Here is a 24274-nt window from a genome sequence, read left to right as displayed (position 1 = left end):
TGACACATGAGTGAGAAATGTATGACTCAATGACCCTGATGCTAACTTATCACCCAGATCCAGGTGGAGCCAACATTTATCTGCTGGGAAAAGAAGTGTCACTCACCATCCTGATGGTTACCTGAATCAGCTGGGGATTTGCTCCGGCGCACAGGAGCTGGACTCTTTGCAGAGCTCTTCTGAGGTGTTGGGGAGGACTTGCTGCCTGGAGTAGTTGGAGGGTTGCTTTTCATTACCCGGCACTCTGATAAACAACATACAAAACCAAAGTAAGTGATTGCATTGATCCGTTAAGTGTCTTACATATCTGCAGCAGCTAGAGCAGGCTTCCTCAAACTCGGCCCTCCAGATGTTTTGAGACTACAGTTCTCATCATCCCTGACCACTGGTCCTGCTAGCTATGGATCATGAGATTTGTAGGCCAAAAACATCTGGAGGGCAGAGTTTGAGCAAGCCTGACCTAGAGAGATGGTAGTATGCTGTTGTTGTTTTTAAGCATGGCAGTACAATTATACATTGAGGGAGGCCTATATAGTTCAGCAGTAGTGCACATGATCTGCACATGATCCCTGGAATCCTCAGGTAGGAAAGATTTCTGCCTGAAACCTTAGAGAGCCAATGTCAATTAAATCAACCTGAATTTTCCTCTTCTTTCCCCAATCTCTTGTTTCTGCTTTCTTCCATCTCCCTGGACTCCTGGAGAGTTCTGGAGTTGATTCTTCTTGACCAGTGCTTACTTGGTTTATGGACAGCAGCTGCAGGTTTAACAGGAACTTCCAGCCCTCTGACACATCCAGACTTCCTCGCAGGAAAGGAAGTATATCCATCCTGGTGGTGGTGGAGCCATGCCTCCCCCACTTCTTAGCAAGCCTTGTCTAATGGCTTGACCATACTTCCACTTGTCTTAGAAAGCACGGGCTCAAGTGGTTTCCCACTTGTCTCATACTTGCTAGGGCCCAAGCAGTTTTCCCTTTGCCCCAACACTTTCTCCTGGAAAACCTGGTCTAATTACTATGAGATCATTCCTGGCACTATCTAATCCCAAACAACATATTGCATATAACTATGCAGATATTTAACCTACAGATTCTGCAGCAAACCCACAATTTGGATTGCAAGGTCTGAGCTGGGAACAAAGTAATCTTATACACCCAAGGGGCGTGTGTGATGATATCATCACATAAAATGGTGGTTTAGATTATCTAATCCCACTCACGCCACCAAATTAAAATACTTTTCAACCTTAATCAGCCCTCAGTGTGCTATTGCAGATTTAGCATAAGAAAACAATGCTTCAGAGCCTTGGAGGCGAGAAAGAGAAAAAAGTCCTATTTCCCATTGTGATCAGCTAATCTAAAAATTTCAGGCCAGCAGTGAATGGAGAGTGGCCTGTAATAGCAAGAAAATCAAATCACGCCTGAGAAGGAATTAGCTCCAACTGTTGAGCTTTTACAGCAATTTTTAAAAGGAACTTAGTGAGGAGTGGCAGAATGTAGCTACTGCTTTGAGAGTAGAGGCCTCACTATAGTAATGAAGGAAATAATTAAAACTGCAAGTGGGGCTGTAGATCTTGCTCTAAAGCACAAGGCCGTAATTTATTCCCTTAAGAAACACCAGTAGATGTTCATAATAGCATTGATTGATTGGAAGAATAGAAATTGCATAACTAATTTAAGGCTCAAGGGGTGGGTGGGTGAGTCAGTGTGTATATGTAAGAGTGGGATCTCAATTTATTTATTTTATGGGTAAAGGAGACTGCCAATCAAGGGCAGCTACTGGGAGAGCTGAGAAGCAGAGCTACAACAGACCATCTCCATTAGGCCTTCTCTACCTCCACTGTGGACCAAGAACTCCCAGAAGTGCAAGCTGGATTTAGAAGAGGCAGAGGAACCAGAGACCAAATTGCAAACATGCGCTGGATTATGGAGAAAGCTAGAGAGTTCCAGAAAGACATTTACTTCTGCTTCATTGACTATGCAAAAGCCTTTGACTGTGTCGACCATGGCAAACTATGGCAAGTTCTTAAAGAAATGGGAGTGCCTGATCACCTCATCTGTCTCCTGAGAAATCTCTATGTGGGACAAGAAGCTACAGTTAGAACTGGATATGGAACAACTGACTGGTTCAAAATTGGGAAAGGAGTACGACAAGGCTGCATTTTGTCTCCCTGCTTATTTAACTTATATGCAGAATTCATCATGCGAAAGGCTGGGCTGGATGAATCGCTAGCCGGAATTAAGATTGCCGGAAGAAATATCAACAACCTCAGATATGCAGATGACACAACCTTGATGGCAGAAAGTGAGGAGGAATTAAAGAACCTTTTATTGAGGGTGAAAGAGGAGAGTGCAAAATATGGTCTGAAGCTCAACATCAAAAAAACGAAGATCATGGCTACTGGTCCCATCACTTCCTGGCAAATAGAAGGGGAAGAAATGGAGGCAGTGAGAGATTTTACTTTCTTGGGCTCCATGATCACTGCAGATGGTGACAGCAGCCACGAAATTAAAAGACGCCTGCTTCTTGGGAGAAGGGCAATGACAGGCCTAGACAGCATCTTGAGAAGTAGAGACATCACCTTGCCAACAAAGGTCCGTATAGTTAAAGCTATGGTTTTCCCAGTAGTGATGTATGGAAGTGAGAGCTGGACCATAAAGAAGGCTGATCGCCGAAGAATTGATGCTTTTGAATTATGGTGCTGGAGGAGACTCTTGAGAGTCCCATGGACTGCAAGAAGATCAAACCTCTCCATTCTGAAGGAAATCAGCCCTGAGTGCTCACTGGAAGGACAGATTGTGAAGCTGAGGCTCCAGTACTTTGGCCACCTCATGAGAAGAGAAGACTCCCTGGAGAAGACCCTGATGTTGGGAAAGATGGAGGGCACAAGGAGAAGGGGGCGACAGAGGACGAGATGGTTGGATAGTGTTTTCGAGGTTACCAGCATGAGTCTGACCAAGCTGCGGGGGGCAGTGGAGGACAGGAGTGCCTGGCGTTCTCTGGTCCATGGGGTCACGACTAAACGACTAAACAACAACAACCTCCACTGTCATATGAGGGCAGCCATTTTGTCAGGCTGCCTCAGTGGGAGAGATAGGAACACCTGTCTAAACACGGGGGCTTGAGGTTTTTTTTTTGCTTTTATTCTCTTCCCTCCTTGCCCCCTTTCCCTTGTGTGATGTATTTTTATTTATTTGTTTGTTTATTATAATGTAAGCCTGTGGGCATTGGCAGAGGAAGGGTGTGCGGTGGGTGCGATCCAGCCCAGGTGTCATGGCCCCCCTGGGACGCTCGCCAAAATGGAATGATTAATAATGCCAAAATAAAATGATGATGTTTGTTGCTGCTGTTTGAGGTAGCTGGGATTTTTTCTTTCTTTCTCTTGAGGAAGGTGTGTTTTCTGTTAACTCCCTTCCAATGCACTTTATATAAAAAAAGAAGATCCCTACAGAATATTTCTGCAAGAAAAAGAATTTTGATGCCCTGATCAAATCCATTATTATTATTAAAAAACAAACAAACAAACAGAATTTAAGTCAATTAACTTTAAACAGCAAAGCAAAAAACTAAGATGGCAGAATCCAATTTAAATAAATCAACACATATGGGAGGACTTGGGACCCCAAATTTATTATGGATTATTATGACCATGATCCTGCACATGTAATAATGAAAAAATAATCTGTTTTAATAAAAATAGAGCTAAGACCTTACCCTATTTAACTTACCAGTCTATTGTCCTCAACAATATACCGAGTCCCCTTTTTTTAGCAGACTTACAAGTTTGAACCTCAAGATCAAAAAAATTTGGCCCCAGTAATTTATACAATTATTTGTTTTGTAACAGTTCTAGAGAAACACATTTCAAAGGCTGGAAACAAAAGGGACTATGCACAAAAAGAGACCTCTATAAGGGAATGAAACCTCTTACTGGAGTACAGAAAAGTGACCTTGAAATCAGTTCGCTGTCCATACATCAAATTATACATTTCCTTGCCAACCCAGCAGTATTATCTCAAGCCACCAGACCCTTAAATACTATTGAACAACTGACTTTAAATTATACATAGAATCAAAAAAGTTGCTATCCAATATCTAAAAGATTACCTGTGATGTAATAACAGGGGATCTAATTTCATAAAAATCTATTTGTGAATCAGATCTATATCGTGAAATTGATAACACAGTATGGCGAAAACGGGAGGGGGGGAGAACCTTTTAAGTCAGATTTAGCTAAAATGAGAGAAAATAGTTTTAAAACAATTCACAGATGACACTATACACCTGTCTCCACCAATGTTGTTCAGCCGGGACATTGAGGTCCAGCTCCGAGGGCCTTCTGGCAGTTCCCTCACTGCAAGAAGTGAGGTTGTGGGGAACCAGGCAGAGGTCATTCTCAATAGTAGCACCCGCCTTGTGAAACCCCCTCCCATCAGATGTCAAAGAAATAAACAACTACTGTACAGTGGTGTTGTGTATTGAGTCAATGGATTTTATATCTGTATTATTATTATTGTCTATAATTGCATTAGGGTAAAGTAACTGCCTTTTGGTTCCAGAGGGTACAGCTACTATTGGTTCATTTAAGCTGCTGTATTTGGATCCTCTGTCTTATTGGTTGCCTCCAAAAGGCAGGACTGTGATTGTCTGATATTGTTCCCTCCAAAATGTATCCCTTCTAGCTAGTTCCCTGTCCCTATAAATGTAGCTCTCCCCTCCTCAGGTCTCAGTCTTGTTGCTTTAATAAAGAAGTGTTACTAGAGAGCTGTCTCCAGCATATTATGTCAAGAGAGCTGAAATCACAAACCCCACGTCACAACAAGTGGTACCTCGGGTTACAAACACTTTGGGTTACAAACACTTTGGGTTACAAACTCCGCTAACCTGCAAGTAGTACCTCAGGTTGCGAACTTTGCCCCAGGATGAGAACGGAAATTGCACGCTGGCGGTAGCAGGAGGCCCCGTAAGTGAAAGCCCGCCTCAGGCTAAGAATGGTTTCAGGTTTAGAACAGACCTCTGGAACGAATTAAGTTCGTAACCCAAGGTACCACTGTATTTGACTTTTAGAAGGCAGCCCTGCTTAGGGAAGTTCTTAACGTCTGATGTTTTACCGTGTTTTTAATACTCTGTTGGGAGCCGCCCAGAGTGGCTGGGGCAACCTAGTCAGATGGGTGGCATACAATTATTATTATTATTATTATTATTATTATTATTATTAAGCTTTATGTTGGAGAGGATGTCAGCAGATAGGCTAATACATCCATATGCAGTGGGAATGCAAACCTGTACAATTATTTTGGAAATTAGTCTTTGAAGAAATTCCTTCTGTTACAAGACAAGTGGTACAACCTGTTCTGAGGCTAGCTTTATTAAATCTGTTTACAGATGACCGTATTAATTTATTGTTTAAGGAATTACTAATCATTTTCATGTCTGCATCTGGAAACATAATTACACCCAAAAGTAAAAATCCAGACAGGGAGGCACAAGTTTCTGTGCATGTTCAATGCGAGCCTACAATGCTTCTCCTGCACACCAGCTCCTGGCACACTCACACCCACCCACAGCCTGTCAGCAGAGGAGGAGGAGGAAGCTTGGCTGGTGAGATAGTTAGTGGAGGGGGTTACTGCTCCCCGCTAAAACATACACCTCTCTATAGCAATATGCAAGGACTTCTATGTTGGTGGTGGTGGTGGTGGGATGCCGGTGATTTGCACCCTAGAGCTGCAAGGGGAGGCAGTGGCTGCTGGAAAGGTGGCCCTGGCCCTCCTGCAAGGTCCTCCCAGCCTTCACTGCTGGCTGCGAGGTCCGCTTGGAAACCTCTCCTTAGCAGGCACTGGAGAGATGACGAGGGAGAGCATCCACTACTCCTCTGGCCAAAGCTGCATCTGTGTGCTGGAGGAAGGGATGCTGCTGATGCTGATGCTTTCTCCAGAAAAGAAAGCCGCTGCAGTCATTTGGATCATAGGCTGCTATTATTTTGAGAAACATTAAATTGGTTGAGGCTGTTTGGGAGCTTTTTTTTGGATTTTAAAATCATTTAAAAAAAAAAAAAATAATTGTCCTACTAGCGTTTTCCTGGACATTTTGCCGATTCTGCAAAAATCCGCCCAGACGCCATTTTGTCAGTCCGATTCCCACATGTCTCCGGGAAAACCCAGACATATGGCACTCCTAACAGTATTCACTACAATGGAAAGGATAATGTTGTCCTGCCCACCCACCAGCTACCAATGGGTCACTCTGGGGCAGTGTGTTAAGATGAAGAGTAGAAGACCCTCAACTACTATAATTAATTATAAGCTGCTTGATACAGTCTTCTTTTACTTTGTATATGCATGGAATGTTCCTTGGGTGGTGAGGGTATATGGAGATTGTTTGTTACATGTATTATTATTTTTTTACTGAAAAATAGAGAAGATACGCGCGCACACACACACACAGTCAGAGGTTGGCAATAAAATTCCCCAAATTTCCTTACAATTAGTGTGGGGGGACGACAACGATATGGTGTCTTCTGAGATGGCATTATAATGTAATGTCACCATGGAAAATGCCAATATATGCAGAACCGCACCATCAGAGCTAGGCATGGGGGTTGGAGAGGCAGAAAGCAAGATTATAACAGTCTCCAAGAGTCAGGCTTGCTGGGGAGCCCTAAGACACTGCCAAGATGAATAGATTTAAAAGAGATGGAATAACCTTTTTTCAAAGGAGCTCAGAGGCACAGAAGCAGGGAGGTGAATGCAGGAGAGAAATATGAGATAGAGAATACTTTGCCTTGTCAAGCATCAGGACATCACATCAGGCAGCAGCCGATGTCCCTCACATTGTCAGCTATCCTCCAGTCAGGCAAGCAGAATTACTCACGTCATCATGACAAAAGCCATCACAGTAAGAGACATGCATCTGCAGGACATCAGGCACCACAGACATATCAATTCTAGCTGCTGAGCTGTGAAATAAAGCCTGAGAAAGGAGGATGGCAAGGGCATGGTCCAATTCAGAGACTCTAATGCCTGTATAGGAGCTTGGATGCATATTATAGCCCCATCTGCACTATGCATCAAAAGCACAATCCTATCACTTTAGACAGTCATTGTTTTCCCAAAGGGTCCAGTGAACTGTAGTTTGTTCATTATGCTGAAAGTCATTAGGAGATCCTTATCCCACACACACAGCCCCAATTCCCAGATATTTTGGAAGGAAGCAGTGACTGCTTAATGTGGAATGATACTATCTTAAATGTATAGTGCAGATGGGCCTTATCAAACACCCGGGCAACACTGCGGCAACCCAATTCTCGCAGAACTCCAATATGTACTTCAGAATGCTGGGGACCAACACCAGTTAGCCATCACTACTGAACCTCTCGAAACAGCATTTATCTATCTATTCAACTGCCTATCCACCCAATCCATCCAAAATGGAAGTATCATTTCTCTGTGCCCAATATGAATTTGTAACACAGAGCATCTTCTCCTTACCCCAAAGACCTTACTCGTTTTGAAGAATGGGAAGATCAAAAGATGTCCTTTAGTTTCTAAAGTCTTTATGTTTCTAAATGCCTGATTTGCATTTATATACCAAAATTGGATGGAATGGTATGAATATTAATTATATATGATACACTAACAATAAATGTTAGGCACTAGGGGTTCAAGTGCCCAACCTTACTAATTAAAAACATGTAGAGTCTTGTATATTTTAATTGTATTTCTGGTGGGGGTTTAGCAGCCTTAGGAATTTATTAGAAGGGGGGAACCCCAAACAAACAACTAAGCAAGCAACTGAAAAGGAAAGCTTGGACTGAGATAAGGGGTGAAATTTTCTTGAAATCTTGATGTTGAGCCTATCCATACAGATGTGGGTTTTCTCCCCCTAATACTCATCCTGCTCCTTGATTTTTACTCTTTCTGCTAAAAGAATACAAACAATGCTCACATTATTATATGCATATTATATTAATATATTTCCAAAGTAACCAGCACATAAACAGATACAGACAACAATGTATAAAAATACTCATGTATTCATTCTTATGAAATTATACTGCAGAAATATAGTACTGTGTGGGGTTTGACTCTTTTCATATGCATAGTTTTTGCTTGTGTAACTCTGTATATAATTAGTTGGGCTTTTTCATAAACATGCACAAGAAGCTTGATGCAAGAGGCCGTAACATGTGGGCAAAGCTTGACCAGTCAGAACCACCAAATTCTGGGTATAAACTCATTTAAAACAGATTCCTCCTCCATTCTTATCCATGACTCTCTCTATTCATTTAAGCTTTTTATCTGCTGTGAACAATGTGTGTGCGGCTGGCAAAGGTCTAAGAGGACACAGTCTCGATGCTTTTACACATGAGTAGATGGTGCCTGGTGCTTCTCTTTTCTATTGATAACACATGGGCTGAAGCTCACATCAGCGGCAGCACCTCAAGGCTGCAGCTACCTCTCCCTGTGCCATAAGTCTGCCCCTGAAGATGGTAGGGTTTGGTTTAAGGAAGTTATTCCTTCACTGCTGTAATTCTGGGTGCAGCTGCAAGGTACCCTACTCTGGCTTTTGCTACCACGGCTGACCCTATCATTAGAGGTTTTTTAGGTGTCAGGAAAGCGAATTGTTAGTTGTTGAATCTGTTATTACTGACTTTTCGTTTCTTTTTTAATGCCAGGGCTAGAGAGAGATGCATTTTGCTGCTGCAGGTGCCTTGAATACAGTCCACATTGCCTTGGGAGGGGGCAGCATGACTTAGAACAGCCAAACCAGTGGCTGCAGAGACTTTCAACTGTTTGGTTTCTCTGCTGTGGTAATAGAAGAGAACATGCCTGGGAGTCTGAACCCCTTTTGGTCCACACAAGTCAGACTGCAGAGCTGGTATGGTATGGTGTGTGAGGGTGTGCATGTGCCAAAGATGATGTGGTTTCTAACAGTCACATTCTCATGTACACTGCTGCCAATTACCTACCAGGCTGCAATCAAGGTGCTGCTTCTGGTGTATAAAGCCCTCTATAGCATGGGATCAGGATATCTGTAAGATAATCTCACATCTTATATACTCAATCAGTCATTGAAGTCTGCAGATGAGGGCCTCTTGTAGATACCACCTTATTAGGAGGTCCGTATAGTACAATATAGGAATCAGGCCTTTAGTGTGACAGCATCTACCATTCATAATTCTCTTCCCTTGGGTATCAGACAGGCAGCACCTCTGTCATCTTTTGGGTGCCCACAGAAGACCTTTCTCTTTCAGCAAGCCTTTTAAGCAGAGATCTTTCCAAGTCTGCAGCTGCATTGGAATTGTTTTTTAGATGTTTTAACTGTTTTATGGCTTGTCTGTTTGCTGCCCTGGGCTCTTTTGTAAGGAAGGGAAAGATATAAATCTAATTAATTAATAATAAAAGCTAATATACTGGAATTTTAATGGGGCTCTCACTAGCAACACATAATGCACAATAAACAACTTCTAGTTTTTGCATCTCCCAAGAACCTGAAAAGAGATGTGGGAGCTCTGAGCACCTGTAAGCAAAATGTTCCACTGGTTGGCAGAATGCCCAGTCTTCTTTGGGTTCAGACACCTCAGGCTGGGCTTCCTGTCAAGTTGCCCTGTCAGGATTTCTTTTCCAAATTGTCTTGAGAGAGAGAGACAGAGAGAGAGCTTCCCTGGAGCTGTGAGAACTGCTAAAATATACATAAGACTCTTGGGTGCAAGCCAACATGTAAGTTTCATGAAGACTTTCTGATTCCATAAACAATGACTGAGACTTTTGTGTATGTAGGGGTGGGAGGAAAACCAAGGGCTGCCACCCACCAAAAAAAACCATCTCAGTCAAGTGGAAATGATGGGTAAACTAGCAAAGACTTTAGATTGGGAGGCAGCGAGGAAGAGGCGAGTCAGTTTTCTTGGGATGCATTTTGGAGCTTGCATAATAAGCATGCATTATGACTTGAGACCCTTGGACCCTGTTATGGTCCTGGTGGCTTGCACATTTCCTGCTCAGGTTCCTAGTTGGCTGATAATTAACTGAGGGCTGAGAAGCCAGAAACATTGGATCTGCCCACTGAGGGGCTCAATGCAATCGGGGCCGGTACATGAGGTGAACCACAAAATAGTGCCCCCATCCATGCCAGGGAAGAAGGGGTGATTGAAGATCTATGTCAGGAAAAGGGGGGGGGGGTGACAGATGAAATCCTTTGCCATTCATCTCTCAGCCAAGTTTGCTGAATGCTGCAAGCAGTATTAATTATGCAACTTAAGCTAAACTTGCATAGATTTGCTTGTTGTACATAGTGTTTGCTTTTCAATTTGGAAGATGGATAAGGAGCTATATAGGGCCTTCTCTGAGTTTAAGAGATTTCATTCAACAGAGCGTTGGTTTACAAAAAAGAAAGAGGGAGAGAGGGGGGGTTCTTGGGGTGCTGCATCCTGCATTTGAAGCACTTGACAAATCAACATTTTAAAAAATTAATAGGAGTGATTAAGTATCTTATACAAAATGCATCCATATGGCTATAATGAGATGGCATTTCCTGGCAGATCCTGCCGCTCCTGTGAAGTGTATAATGTTGGCACCGTTAATGAGACCACCTATTCTGCCTTGTGGCAAATCTGTCATTGCCCATTAGATGCTAACATGCGTAAACTGCTCAATCAGTGGGAAACCCAGACATCTACATTCATGGACTGCATTTCCAGATATCTATGCATTTATGAAGACACTAGGGTTTCATCAATGATGGTAGCAGCACATTTCCCCACAAGAGAATTTGAAATTTGGTGCGTAGTTACATAGGCAAGTACATCCCAGTTAGTAGTATATTCTGAAAGGAGGTTATTTTATTCTCTCACTTGAAATACAGGCATCAAGTCTGCCTCCTAACAGTGGCTTGAGGCCAGCACAGAGTGAGCCATGGCACAAATAAGACAGAAAATTGGGCTGTCAGAATTTCCCAAATGCTACCATCACAACCTTTCCGAAAGTACAATTCAGAGTCAATGTTGGGCCTCACCTTTAACCAAACATGATTTTTAAAAGCAGACAGAGGAGCTTTAGCAATATTTCTCAAGGAAGAGGTAAGTTTGCCGTTTCTTAGGCTGTCAGTGGATTTTGGCTAAAGCAACATTTGGAGAGGCAGTTTGGATAAGACATGTACAATTTCTCTGGAGGAGATCACTTGTCTCAGTTCTTCACGCATTTCAAAGTGGACAAGGGAGATATGCTGTGAAGTTTAAAAGTGAGACAAGCCACACCCAGGTGGACAATTCATAAGCTTTAACTAACATTGGACGACGACTTGGTGTTGGTGGGGAGGGGATATTGAAAACTCACAGACAGCAAAACAACCACTTGTGCGTATAAAATTCAAGCACACCTTTTCTAGAGGTGTGCATTCACCACAATATTTGAATATATTTCTAACTTTGGGAAGCAGCCTAGTCTGTTTCAGAGCTATTCAGCATCCCTCCAAGTTGACTTGTTATTCAGGACCAAATTTTTAGGTCTGTTAAAAACAAAGATGTGTCTGTCCTCTGTCCTCTGTCCCCTGCCCCCCACCCCCTATAACAGGGAATCTAAACATGGCTATAGCCTTTTATTTTCTCAGAAGTGGATGAAATTTGTAGGCACAGCAGAACCTTGAGAATGGATTGAGACTGCCAAAGTATAGGCAAATGTATTCAATGGTTTTCATATAGGGCACTTTTATATTTTGATCATTATTATTTTATGAAAGCTATAACTTTCCATTTTCTCGTGGAACAGGATGCCATTTGCAGGCATTGTCACTCCATTGGACAGCAGAGGAAGCCTGTCCAATTTTTAAATGGTAGCTGCAGTTCTTATTCAGCAAAGGAAGACTTTACCTTTTGGGTATTAGTACAATAGGAATAATGGGGGGGGGGGGGATGAACACCTTCCCCATGTTAGGAAAAATGTCACACACCAAAATGACCCTATTACTCCAATAGGGTTTCTGGATGTGGGTTTCTGTCCACCAAACCTTAGATTTTTGGGGATATAATGAAGAATTTGTCATTGATTTGCAGAATGAGAGGCATAGATCCATGTGGGGAAAAAACATACAGTGGTTTTTACTCAGAGTAGACCCACTTAAATTAATGAACATGACTAAGTTAGGCCAAGTAATTTCAGTAGCTCTGCTCTGAGTAAAACGTCATTGACTGCCAGCCATTGTTTTTACCCACTACCAAAAATCAAAATGAAATTGTCACTGTTATTCGAATGCTCCAGGAAAACAAATGTGATTAAAAGTTAGACCTGTCCATCAAAATGAAGCTCCTACCACATTCACCCCTAGCCCTCTTAAGCTCTAGGACTTTCCCGAGTCAGCTTGGGGTTGTATTCAAAGCAGCACCAAAGGGAAGATCCCATCAGGGCAAGGATTTATCCTTGTGCAACAGAATCTTCTCCCCTTCTCCTCTAGCCACATGCTCACTAAATCTTTTATGCGGTCATCCTCAACCCTCTGAAGCAGATTTGTGTAGGGTGCTATGGAGAAGGGGGGGGGGAGTCCCTCTGTGCAAGCAAAACGAGTTCTACTGCCATAATTATTTGGTTGAATACCATCCTTCGTTCCAGGTGGGTTTTGGTTGTGCACATTTTTCAACTGCCAGGGTCACTCTTAGCTTAGGGAGTGCCTGCTGCACCTCAAAATGCCTTGTTAACTGCATGATCCAAGTCAGAAATATGAGACTTCCCCAAATCACCTTGGTTTACCTTGTCACAGAAGTGACACACTCCCTTAGTATTTACTGGTACATGCATTCATACCCACACATCTAAAATAAAAAGCCCTGTAGCAGTACAACTTCAAGCTGATAAAGGTATAAAAAGATTTTACCCCTGCCTCCTACAACACACAAATTTATAGATAGTACAACAACAGTGTGATTGATATTACCATTTTCATCCAGAGAAAAGTCATCCTGTGCATAGCGGAATTTCTCTGGACCACAGGCAATAAACACATCATCGTCACCGAAGAAATCGTGGAGACAGGTCACCTATCGAGAGAACAAAGTCATTCATTGTAGTTTTACTTCATATCACACACTTATAGAACAGGCTTCATGCAAGCATAAAGCAACTTTTACCCCTTCTCTCCATTGCTATTTCTTCATTTCCCAAAAGCCTGCTGCAAAATGTCATATATTCTCAGAAAAACAAGGATAAACTATTGGTTTTTTGTAAAGAAGAAGACAATGACCAGGCACCTTCATACCCTACAACGTTTCTCTGATGAAAATAGGGACATTCCATTGCATAATGATAATTTTACCATTTATCCCCCACCCATCTTACTGGGTTGCCCCAGCCTCTCTGGGCAGCTTCCAACATATATAATAATATAATAAGACATTAAACATTTTAAAAAACCTTCCCTATACAGGGTTGCCTTCAACCGGCTCAGGGGTTGGATAACTCCATACCTTCTAACATTTCTCCAGTGAAAATAGGGACATCCCACCACATCCTCCAAAATTTATCTAATGAAAATATGGACGTCCTAAGGAAAAGCAGGACATTCCAGGATCAAATCAGAAACTGGGACAGCTCTAAATCAGGGACATCCCTGGAAAATAGGGACATTTGGAGGGACTGCACCTTGCACAATGCAGTGTCTTCCACTGATATTTGTAAGCCTCACTGGGTCCTTCCACCTTTCTCCAGTTAAACAAGCAGGGCAAAAATGATTTCAATGATAAATATGAACACATTGATTTGAGTGGGCTTAGCCTCTAGTCTACATTTCACAAGTCAAATTTTATTTGTGACATCTACAGGCATCCAGGCAGGTTTCCCAGTCCTGCACCCCTCTCAGTTAAGGATAGGGGATAAATTTGTTTGGTTTGCCTGCTAATGGAGGAGCAAGACAGGATCCCATGTGCCCACCAGCGCTCTTTCCTTCTTTAGAGGATGGTTACATAAGAGCAGTGGGGATGCTTGACTATCCTGCCATGTCACAGGGCACCAAGAACAATGGAGGCAACACAAATAATAAGCAAGGTGTCAGAAAAAGCTCCCATGTGCTCCTCAGTAGCTTCAGTCATGACAGCTTAATTATACCTTACATGTGAAATATCAGTTACGATTACACAGTAACAAGAAGATAACTAAGTTCTTCATTAATCTACTGGAAACAGCAATAATTTCACAGTAACTTGTGTCACCTAATCTTTGGAGAGCTCAGATTTAAGGTGAGTCAGAACAACAGAACCACCAGGATGGGAAACAATAGCCTCTGCAGAAAAAGTTTCTTTAAAGAGTGTTTCAGAAAACCCATCTTGCTCAATATGCATTTGATTAGTAACTTGGGATAAAAGCTTTGGAATTCTGTATTTGTTATGTCTATTTTCTAACATGGTGATAACCTATATTCCTGACATGGTGATAACTACTCTGTTTTTGGGTCAAAGAGTGTCTTGTTGCTAGTCAAAGTTGAGCTTTGATTTAGTGGAAACAAAAAAAAACACCCAAACATGAATTGCAATCCTATTGGCATGTACAGATTAGACAGACGTGCATAAGATTTAGTTGTAATGCTGCAGATCTATACACACCAGGAAGTAAGTCTCATTGAACTCAATAGGACTTACTTCAGCACAGACATGCACAGAATTGTCCTGTAAAATTACATGAAAACGAACATAAGAGCATAGGAAGAACGCGCTGAATCAGGCCAATGGCCCATCCAGTCCAGCATCCTGTTCCTATAGCAGCAAACCAGATATCTCTAGGAAACCCCCAAGCACAACCTGAGCACTGGAGCTGCAACTCCCACCATACCTGACCATTGGCCATGATGCCTGGGGCTGATGGGATCTGGAGCTGAATAACATCTAGAGGGCCATAGGTTAGCCAACCACTATGTACAGATTGTTTAGAATGCCTCTCCTAAAACAATGCGTACTCACAATCCATTCCCATCTTTCAAGATCAGGGCATGCCCTCAAGATGGATTTGGACTTCAAACCCTCCTCCATTGCACAAATTAAGTACCAGGCATGCCCTACACAAGTTATGTTGTAGCATTCACAGTTAGCCTGGTGATTTGCAGAGAGTGCCATGCCTAGTGGGTATACTGTGTACATCAGCTTACTGCCTACTGAGCCAGAAGTAGTTCATCTTCATTGCCACAGACTGATCTGAATTGGACTGTGATTAAATTCATTTCAGGCTATAATAAATCAGACGCAAAGCTTTCCATTACCGCGATGGGTCTCAGCATTTCAGATGGGTGACTATTATTGCAGATTAAAACCAGACAGAGAGATAAAATTACAGAATAGTTGCCATTACAATTCTTTGGTTTTCACACATCTTTCATTTTCCAAGCCAGGAACTTTGGGGAAGTCCCCCCCCCCCCCCCGATTCACCTACATGGTGAAAACAATGAGACCCAGTTTATAGCTGATATGGGCAACACACATCATGCCCTTACCCACATAAGTGTTTCATGCAGCCTCTCTCCTTCAGATTTGCTAAGGGGAGAAAGTCTGAAGTTCTTCCCATTGAAAGATCTTCCTGGAGATTGGAGTTCTAAATGGCTTGATGTTCTCTTTCAAGAGGAACTGATAAATCAGGACTCCCCCACAGCTCCATTCTTTAACGTTTCAGAATTTCGGGGGGGGGGGGGGAATGCTGGATCAGTCAATGGACCACCTAGTCCAGCATCCTGCTCTCAAAGTGGCCACTCAGTTGCCTTCTAGGAAACCCACAAGCAAAACCGGAGCACTCTCCCTCTGTGGTTTCCAGCAACTGGCATTAAGAGGCACACTGTCTCCAACTGCAAAGACAGAACATGTCCATCATGGCTAGTAGCCATAGATAGCCTTCTCTTCCATGGATTTGTCCAATCCTCTTTTAAAGCCATCCAAGTTGATGGCCATCACTGCCTCCTTGTGGGAGTGAGTGAAACAAGTGGTATGTGAAGCAGTACTTCCTTCTGTAGGTCATGAATCTTCCATCCTTCAGCTTCACTGGGTGTCCATGAGTTCTAGTGTTATGAGAAAAGGAGAAGCCCTGTTCTTTCTCCACGCCACATATGATTTGATAAACTTAAAGAGCAGTAGGCATACCGCGGGAGGCAGTGGAAGACAGAAGTGCCTGGCGTGCTCTGGTCCATGGGGTCACAAAGAGTTGGACACGACTAAATGACTAAACTGGGACGCGGGTGGCACTCTGGGTAGAACCTCAGTGCCTAGGACCTGCTGATCGTAAGGTTGGCGGTTCGAATCCCCACGGCAGGGTGAGCTCCCGTCGCTCGGTCCCAGCGCCTGCCAACCTAGCAGTTTGAAAGCACAATTAAGTGCAAGTAGATAAATAGGTACCGCTTTCTAGCGGGAAGGTAAACGGCGTTCCGTGTGCTGCGCTGGCTCACCAGAGCAGCTTCGTCACGCTGGCCACGTGACCCAGAAGTGTCTGCAGACAGCGCTGGCTCCCGGCCTCTAGAGTGAGATGAGTGCACAACCCTAGAGTCGGAGATGACTGGCCCGTATGGGCAGGGGTACCTTTACCTTTACCTTAAATGACTAAACAACAACAAAGGCATAAACACAAGGAATAGTGGACATATGCAATTACAAAATGGTCTGGGGCTTTGTGGGAGAAAGAATCCTGCATGGAGAAGGTCCTAGGTTCAACCCTCAATATCTCCAGGTAGAGCTGGGAATGCACCCTTCCTGAAACACTGGTGCTCAGTGTACATAACACTGCACTAGATGGATCCATGATCTGACTCTGTTTAAGGCAGCTTCCTATGCTTTAGCTTCTTTGTGTCTCCTCCCACCCTCACATTTCCAATTCACATGTGGGCACAGACAGATAAAAGTGGGGGGCGGGGGGAGAGAAGCAAACTTGATGTTATCCACTTTAACAGTCATCTTGATTATCAATGGTTATGGAGAAACTGGAGAAATCCAGTTCCCCTCCATCTTAGAAGTAAAGCATTGCCTCTTCCCATATATGTAGTATACGCCCTTCTCATTTTTCTCAGTTCATCTGCATGCAGCGTTTATTATTTAAAACATTGGCTAGGGGCTGCTTCTTATGTTGAAGGTGGCTTACACATGACATACCTTATGGTTGCCAGGAGACTTATATTCCAAACCTGAAAGAATAAACATCTGCCAACAATTAGCACTTCCAACGTGCAATGGTCTGAGGACTTCACTGCCCTAGCTAAACTTGAACATGATTCTTCTAAATGGCAATTTTGTGTAGATACTTATCTGGACAGTTGGATGGCTTATATCAACTTGTATGTTTAAATTAAGATGGGTGCATTGGTAATGGTTGTGCTCTCTCTGTTTTATATATGGGTTGGGCATGTGCACAGCTGGTGTACTATACTAATATATGTGTTGTAACAAAGTCTAGTGCACATGGTGTGCATTTAAATCTGATGGGAGCCACATGGGAAACTTAACACTAGTGATGTCCTCTGCCGACTCTAAACTGAGGCTAATGAACACTTTACCTCTAAGTAAGCCTGACACACTTTAAAAGACTGGTTACTACTTGTGTCCCCCCCCCATCAGCTGTTCTAATTAAGTTCAATAATTAGCCAGAGAAGCAGAGGCATCCCAGGAGAAAGGGCATGTCAATGCAAATATATCCAAGCAGATATCCGGCACATCATTAATTGTTCTAAATGCTTCTTTATGCTCCTAGCAATGAATTTATTAAGTCGAAGAACAGGAAATATGAAAGCAGCTTGTTTGCAAAGGTAGCAAGCTGTTGAAGCTAGAATAAGCACAGCACTGGCAATAATGTCATCACAACAGCTTTCAAGCCAACAGCAACAAAGAAAAGCTGCAAGACTTCATTGTTTGAAGACCTCTCCTTCCTTTGTTTTGTACACAGTGAGTAAACAATGAAATTGCAATGAATGAAATGGATAATAGCAGGACATTTAATATGGTACCTTTATGCAATTGGTCCATCCTGAGAAATGGGAACACTGAGCAGAGGCGGAGCTAGCTGCTCCAGCACCCGGAACAGCACACATGCTGTGCACCCAGGGACTGGGCTAGCTGCCCGCAGAGGCGGGGTGAGCATCCCAGGGGGGCGGCACAGCGATGTCACCCCTCTCAGGGATGACACCTAGGGCGGACTGCACCCACCGCACCCCCCTTCCTCCACCAGTGACACTGAGGACTGGTTGAATGGTTGTAGGTGATACAGATGCAGCAGAGGGGAAGGAGAAGACTGAAGTTGGACAAAATTAGGCATGTCCTTCAGTAGCACAAAAGGAAGAACAGATACGTTGACTGGCTGGGGTAGGGAATTGTGGGGCAAATAAGTCAATGGGACAGTGAGGCAATGGAGTCAAAGGCTAGGATTCGGGAGAAGTTGAAAGTGGAATTGACTGAGCTTTTCCATACAGCATCCAGAATAACAGTAAAATGTGGCTTGGGTACAGTGGTGAAAGTTCCTAAATTACTGGTAGAGAAATTGAAGAATGGCTTGTAAGAGCGAAGCAGCCAAGTAGAAGCAACCAGATTAGCCTCTAGGCTTGATTACCTTCCTTCCAAGATGAGGGTGAGGTACCTAAGCCCAGCAGGATAGCTTACTCTATGGCATTAACCCATTCATGCAATAATTAGAATTAAGCATGTTGGCTATATGAGGCTGGTTATCCCACAAAATCCTGGAGAACCACTGACAGCCAATGTTGATAGTACTGAGCTAGATGGACCAATGGTCAAAGTCAATACAAGGTAGTCGTGTTATGTTACCAACCTAGTATCCTCTAAATGTTTTGGACTACAATTCCCATCAGGCCCAGGCAGCATGACTATTGTATGTTATGATTGCTAACTTATGTATTTTTTAATGAAACACTTTACAGTGGTGCCCCGCAAGACGAATGCCTCGCAAGACGGAAAACTCGCTAGACGAAAGAGTTTTCCGTTTTGGAGGTGCTTCACAAAACGAATTTCCTATGGGCTTGCTTCGCAAGACGAAAATGTCTTGCGAGTTCCTGCGGGGTTTTTTTCCTCCCCCCCCTTTTTCTAAGCCGCTAAGCCGCTTATCCGCTTATCCGATAAGCCGCTAAAAGCCACTAAACCGCTAATAGCGCTAATCCGCTAAGCCGTCAGTGGGCTTGCTTCGCAAGACAAAAAAACCGCTAGACGAAGAGAATCGCGGAACGGATTCTTTTCGTCTTGCGAGGCACCACTGTACCTCAGTATATGCATCACTGAATACATTATTTGGCTGGAGAACTACACAGCAATTTTTAGGGATGGCTGTGTTTAACTTTGCGTATTGTTTCAGAGACCATGGATTAGGTAGGGTCACTGAATCAAATTTCTCCCACATATGTATGTGCAGTGCTATTATCTCACAGGATAAAAATAAATAAATAAATAATGGGAGGCTGAAATCTGGAGCCTAAGACCAACAGGGATATGACTAGTAATCTCTCACCCTCTTCGCCTTCTTTTCTCAAGATCCGCTCTCTGCACCACCCAAAATCACATTTCTTCTTCCTCTGAAGGAAAGGATTACGAAGTGGGATTCCAACTTTTCCATAAAGTTCAGGAAACAAAAGTATTCTGCACAAATATTACAATGACTTTTGCAAAACAAAAAAACAAAAACAAACCTCTCTTAAATGAGTAGTGACCTCTCCAAAGCAATAGCAGGATTTGGCACGGTAAACAGGATACTCTCCCAAATTAGGTGCAGATTATACCAGCATGCTCACTGCATGCCCGGGGACATGATATATGAGGTGGATAGGGAGAAGCTTGTGCATTTATGTGCACATGTTCTATAGGGGATTTTCAGACTATTGTGGAATACAAAGAGAAACGGCAAGTGATCTTGTCATTTCATAGAACTGTAGAGCTAGAAGGGACGCCATGGGTCATCTAGTTCAACCCCCTGCAATGCCATTTAAACCTGCATGTGGTGTTTTGTAGAAATGCTTTCCTAAATCCAAATTTCAATTTATCTTTTGGCTACCACATTTTGAATCATCATCCTTTGCATGTATTGCAATTCCTTCCTACTTTTCTTTATCCCCCACCCTTTTAGAGTTGTCTTTCTCTACACCTAACTATAACTTTAAGCTAGAGATTCTTGGAGACCATTAGAGTTTCCCTAAAGGCACATTACAGATCACAATTTCCTGGGTTTAATGTGTGGAATTCGTATGATTAACAGAAAGCATGGGAACCTGGACAATCTAGTTCCTTCTTGGCATATGCAGAATATAGGAGACAGAAATATTCTAAATGTATATTTTGCCTGCTTTAAAGATGCAATTCTAATCTTAAAATCACAGCTGTGCTGAAATGGCTCTCAGAAGACCTTTGGAGGGCGGTGGACTTGAGATTCTCTGCCCCCCCCTCCTTATTAGAACAAAAGGAAAAAGAATGAGGAAAAGGAACAGTGTCAGCTAATAATCAATAAACATGTAAGAATAATCCATCAATCCTAATTTAATGATATACATTCAATTTAGCACAAGCCTATGGCTCAGAATGTAACAGACAAAAGATTTTTCTTGTTCCTCAACCCCTGAAAAAAGGCCATTTTGCAGAATCATATCTTAATATTCTCTCTGTGTGTGTCTGTGTGGGCTGCCATTTTCCCTGGAATGACACTATGGGTGATGGAAAATGGTGGCTAGGCTGTCAACACAGTTGCTGCTGCTGTCATTTGCAGCAGCAGCAGCAGACCCCACCCCAACAAAACCCATTAGGAAAAGTCAAAGAAGCTGTGCTATGACCATTGCTAATGTTTTGCCCCCTCCCTTCCAAGAAACGGCTGGAGAATGCCTTGTTCCCCTGGAGAAGGCCTTTCCAATTTATCTTCATATATTAGGAGAGGTAAGTTGCTTATAGGTCTCCCTAAAAGACAAATCTTCTTATGGAGCCTTCAGTCCCTTTTGCTATTTCTTATCTGTATAACGTGTGGATCTCTTCTGTAAAACATTTGGCTAGCTCAAAAAACAAACCCAGCCTCTTGCAGTTTTTGCATATTTTTAAGGTAACCCATCTCTTTTTTTATTTTGTATTTTAAATGCAAAATCCAACCATACTTCAGGGTTGGGGGACCTTGTGCTGGGAGGGAGTAAATGCTGCCCTCTAGGCCTCTCTAACTGGCCCTTAGAATTCTCCCCAGACCACGTATCCGCATTGGTCCTGCTTTAAACCCAAACATTTTCCTTGGGTTTCTTGAAGGTGTCCTTGAACTCTGATAATGCCTCTTTATCAGGATGGAGGACTGAGAAGGGTTGTGAGTCTATGTAGAAACTAGTCTACTGTACAAAGGTGAAGTTTACATTAATTGCTGTGCCCCCCCTTTAACCCAAACATTTTCCTTGGGTTTCTTGAAGGTGTCCTTAAACTCTGATAATGCCTCTTTATCAGGATGGAGGACCGAGAGGGGTTGTGAGTCTTTGTAGAAACTAGTCTACTGTACAAAGGTGAAGTTTACATTAATTGCTCTGCCCCCCTTTTGCCTCTGCCCTTGCCACCACTGACACAGGACTCTCGGAATGTTGTCCAGAAGGAAATGTGGCCCACAGTATCATAAATATTCCCCATTCCTGCTCTGCTTGAATTCTTTAGTCATTCTCCGACTTGATTATTTAACATAAACTTTTATTCTCTTTGCTTCTTTTAGTTGTTCCTGGTTAGTACAAGCACAGGAAGCTTCATTAAATTGGGTCAGGCCATTGGCTCCATCTTGCTCAACAATGTCATTTGATGTTTACAGGCACAATAGATATTTTGCCCAATTCTAAGAGTACTTGAAGGGTTCTCTTCAAGCAAAAGTGAGGGATTTGAAAGGAAGACAAAGACGTTTCACCAGTGCTAGTGAAAGTTCTGAAGGCGTAGGTGCATGATGCCGCACATGCGACTTGTGGCACTGCCACTATTAGTATTGCAGTTTCAAATGTTTTTTGTAACACATGATATTGTGCATTATGCCATCTGTGCTGCCAAAATATAACAGTTGTTTCTTTAGCAATGTTGAAGAGCTGAAGTAGAAGAAGGAAGTCAGCAGATGGAGAATGTTGAAGAAAAGACCATGCCGAGTTGTAGACTATTTCATGAAGCAAATTCCTTCTAAAATCTCATGGATTTCATTTTAGGCAGCAGAATCTAGCTCATTTAGATTTGCTACAGCTTGCCAAGTTTATTTTTGAGACTGAGTTAAATAAACAAATTCAAAACAATCCACTTGCTTTTAACAGTGACGATGTCTGATAGTCATTCAAGTATGTGATGATGTCACTGAGGGTAAACAAAATGAATTCAGAGTGAGGTCATTGCCCTCACTCCAAACTAGCTTCACAAATGACATTACATACAGTCAGATTGGACTGGCAGCCCGATTATGCCTTAATTAGTATGAAGAAAAGATGTTATATTTAAGTAATAAACAGTGCCAAAAATGCAGTTGATTGGAATTCCAAGCATCAGCAAAATGGTGCGATAAAGGTAAGCTTTTGGAAATCTTTTTTGTGCAGATTTTTTTTTCTTGCGGGGTGTATTCATTTCAGCCCTCTCACATGAATAAATAAGTGCTGCTCTATTTAAAGGCTATATAATAAGCTTGCTCACCCCCAACTGTGTGCCACTTTGAAATAAAGCCGAATGTAACTTGGCCAATTGCCAAGTTGCCCAATATAAACATTAAAAAGGAATTGAACATGTCTGGTGAACTTTTGGTGCCTCCAAAACATGAGAAATCCAATTAGTCCCAAGCTGAGATGCTATTTCCCCCCATATAAACATTGTATTTACAGCCAATGGTGTCAGAGGTTGGATTATCGACCTGTGTTGGAGAAGAGAGTCATTGGTCTACAGTCAACATTTCTGGCGACGGGTCAGTGCTGCAAACATGTTGAAGCATTAATACTAAAATAGTTGTAGATTCCAATTCCGGTCGATAGCAAACAAACATTAATTTCTCCTGTTCCTCCACATTGTATGGGTAAAGTCGACATACATGTTTAAAACTCTGTCCACTAATGAGACTTCCCTCCTTCCACCACTTGTAAGGAGTTGCAGAGACAGCATACAATAGGAAGGAAAGCTTTGTTTCTTTAGGAAATTTTTTAATGTTTGTTGTTTTATTCTGTTTTTAATCTGTTGGGAGCCGCCCAGAGTGGCTGGGGAAACCCAGCTGGATGGGCAGGGTATTATTATTATTATTATTATTATTATTATTATTATTATTATTATTTTATTATTTGTTTCTAGCAAGTATACACCACCACCCCTACCATTTACTCCCACGCACTTCATGAACATTGTAAACACAAGGAGCAAGAGAAGTGGAGACCCAGTTAGCTTGGAAGAAAGATTCCAATGGCAAGCTGGTTCTTCAAACATTAGATGCAAAGTAAGGAATCACCACTTCATTCCCTTCCTTGACTGGAACTCTACCTTGTATGGAGGCACCTAAGAGCATCATCTACCTTCCCTACCCAGCATGCTCTGCTTCTTCCACCAGTACATGCTCCATCAGGAGAAGCAGAACCTTGTCATTCCAGGGACCCTTACAGGTATTAAAAGTTCACAGGAACCCACTTCATAAAAGGAGGTACAAAGCTACATATAATAACATTCATTGGCTTCACTGGATATTACCGGTACACCTGTCAAGGCATTTTTCTTAGGCTAAGGATGCTCAAGGAATGTAATCTTAGTGAATTCTGATACGAACTGACAGACCAGGTCCACCATTTCCAGACTAATGTGTGGATTAGAAAGTTGTTCTACCTTGGCTTTTGCACTTAACAAATGTTCCCAAAGACTCCATTAGAAATGAGCATCTAGAGAGAGAAAAAGATGTTTTAAGATAGGCATTTAAATATATGTTTAGATGTGAATTTTCATGTGGGTTTTTAAAAATACAGGCAGCTCCCCATTTGCACACATTTGGCATGTGTGCGACAGCTGGCGCACATGCCGTTTTCAACAAGGGGGGCAGAGCAGGCTTATGCTCACCCTGATGATGTATGCGGTGCCTCAAAATGCAACCCCTGTGCAAATGGGGCATTGCCTGTACAAAAACAAATGGCAGGCTACTGTGGAAATAGAATGGAACAAGTTTGTAAGCAAAAATGGCACTAAACAAAAATAGACTGATTTGCACACTCACGATTGTCCATGAAGATGAGTTTACAACTGTGGTGGCGATGCTAACACAGACAACACAGGGTTCACTTCCTAGGACATTGCCACGCAATGGGAGGCAAGAACATGAAATCTGGTCTGCTGACTCCA

At 42.6% G+C, this 24274-nt stretch overlaps 1 protein-coding gene and 1 long non-coding RNA gene across 6 annotated transcripts in view; one reads left to right on the top strand and one right to left on the bottom strand.

Moving 5' to 3' along the window:
- The window catches only part of DCX (doublecortin), a 114809-nt gene that overhangs the window by 21774 nt on the left and 68761 nt on the right, over nt 1–24274 (bottom strand). For 3 of the 5 annotated variants that reach the window (XR_013834759.1, XM_079961729.1, XM_079961730.1), the window contains exons 4-5: nt 12919–13021; nt 107–244 (exon numbers count right to left, since the gene is read on the bottom strand). Coding sequence is in view for 4 of the 5 variants with exons in the window: in XM_079961729.1 (XP_079817855.1) it covers nt 107–244; nt 12919–13021 (241 nt within the window). In the remaining variant the exon portion in view is untranslated. The remainder of the gene's footprint in view (nt 1–106; nt 245–12918; nt 13022–24274) is intronic. The other 2 variants (XM_079961731.1, XM_079961732.1) reach the window with 1 other exon arrangement.
- Nucleotides 198–22494, top strand: LOC307207724. The gene is made up of 4 exons (XR_013834799.1): nt 198–269; nt 8672–8874; nt 17691–17881; nt 22005–22494. It is a non-coding gene; the product is annotated as an uncharacterized lncRNA (long non-coding RNA).

The sequence above is a fragment of the Podarcis cretensis genome (assembly GCF_951804945.1).
Source record: "Podarcis cretensis genome assembly, chromosome: Z".
Classification (NCBI taxonomy): domain Eukaryota; kingdom Metazoa; phylum Chordata; class Lepidosauria; order Squamata; family Lacertidae; genus Podarcis; species Podarcis cretensis.
This window is presented reverse-complemented; position numbering and strand designations above follow the sequence as displayed.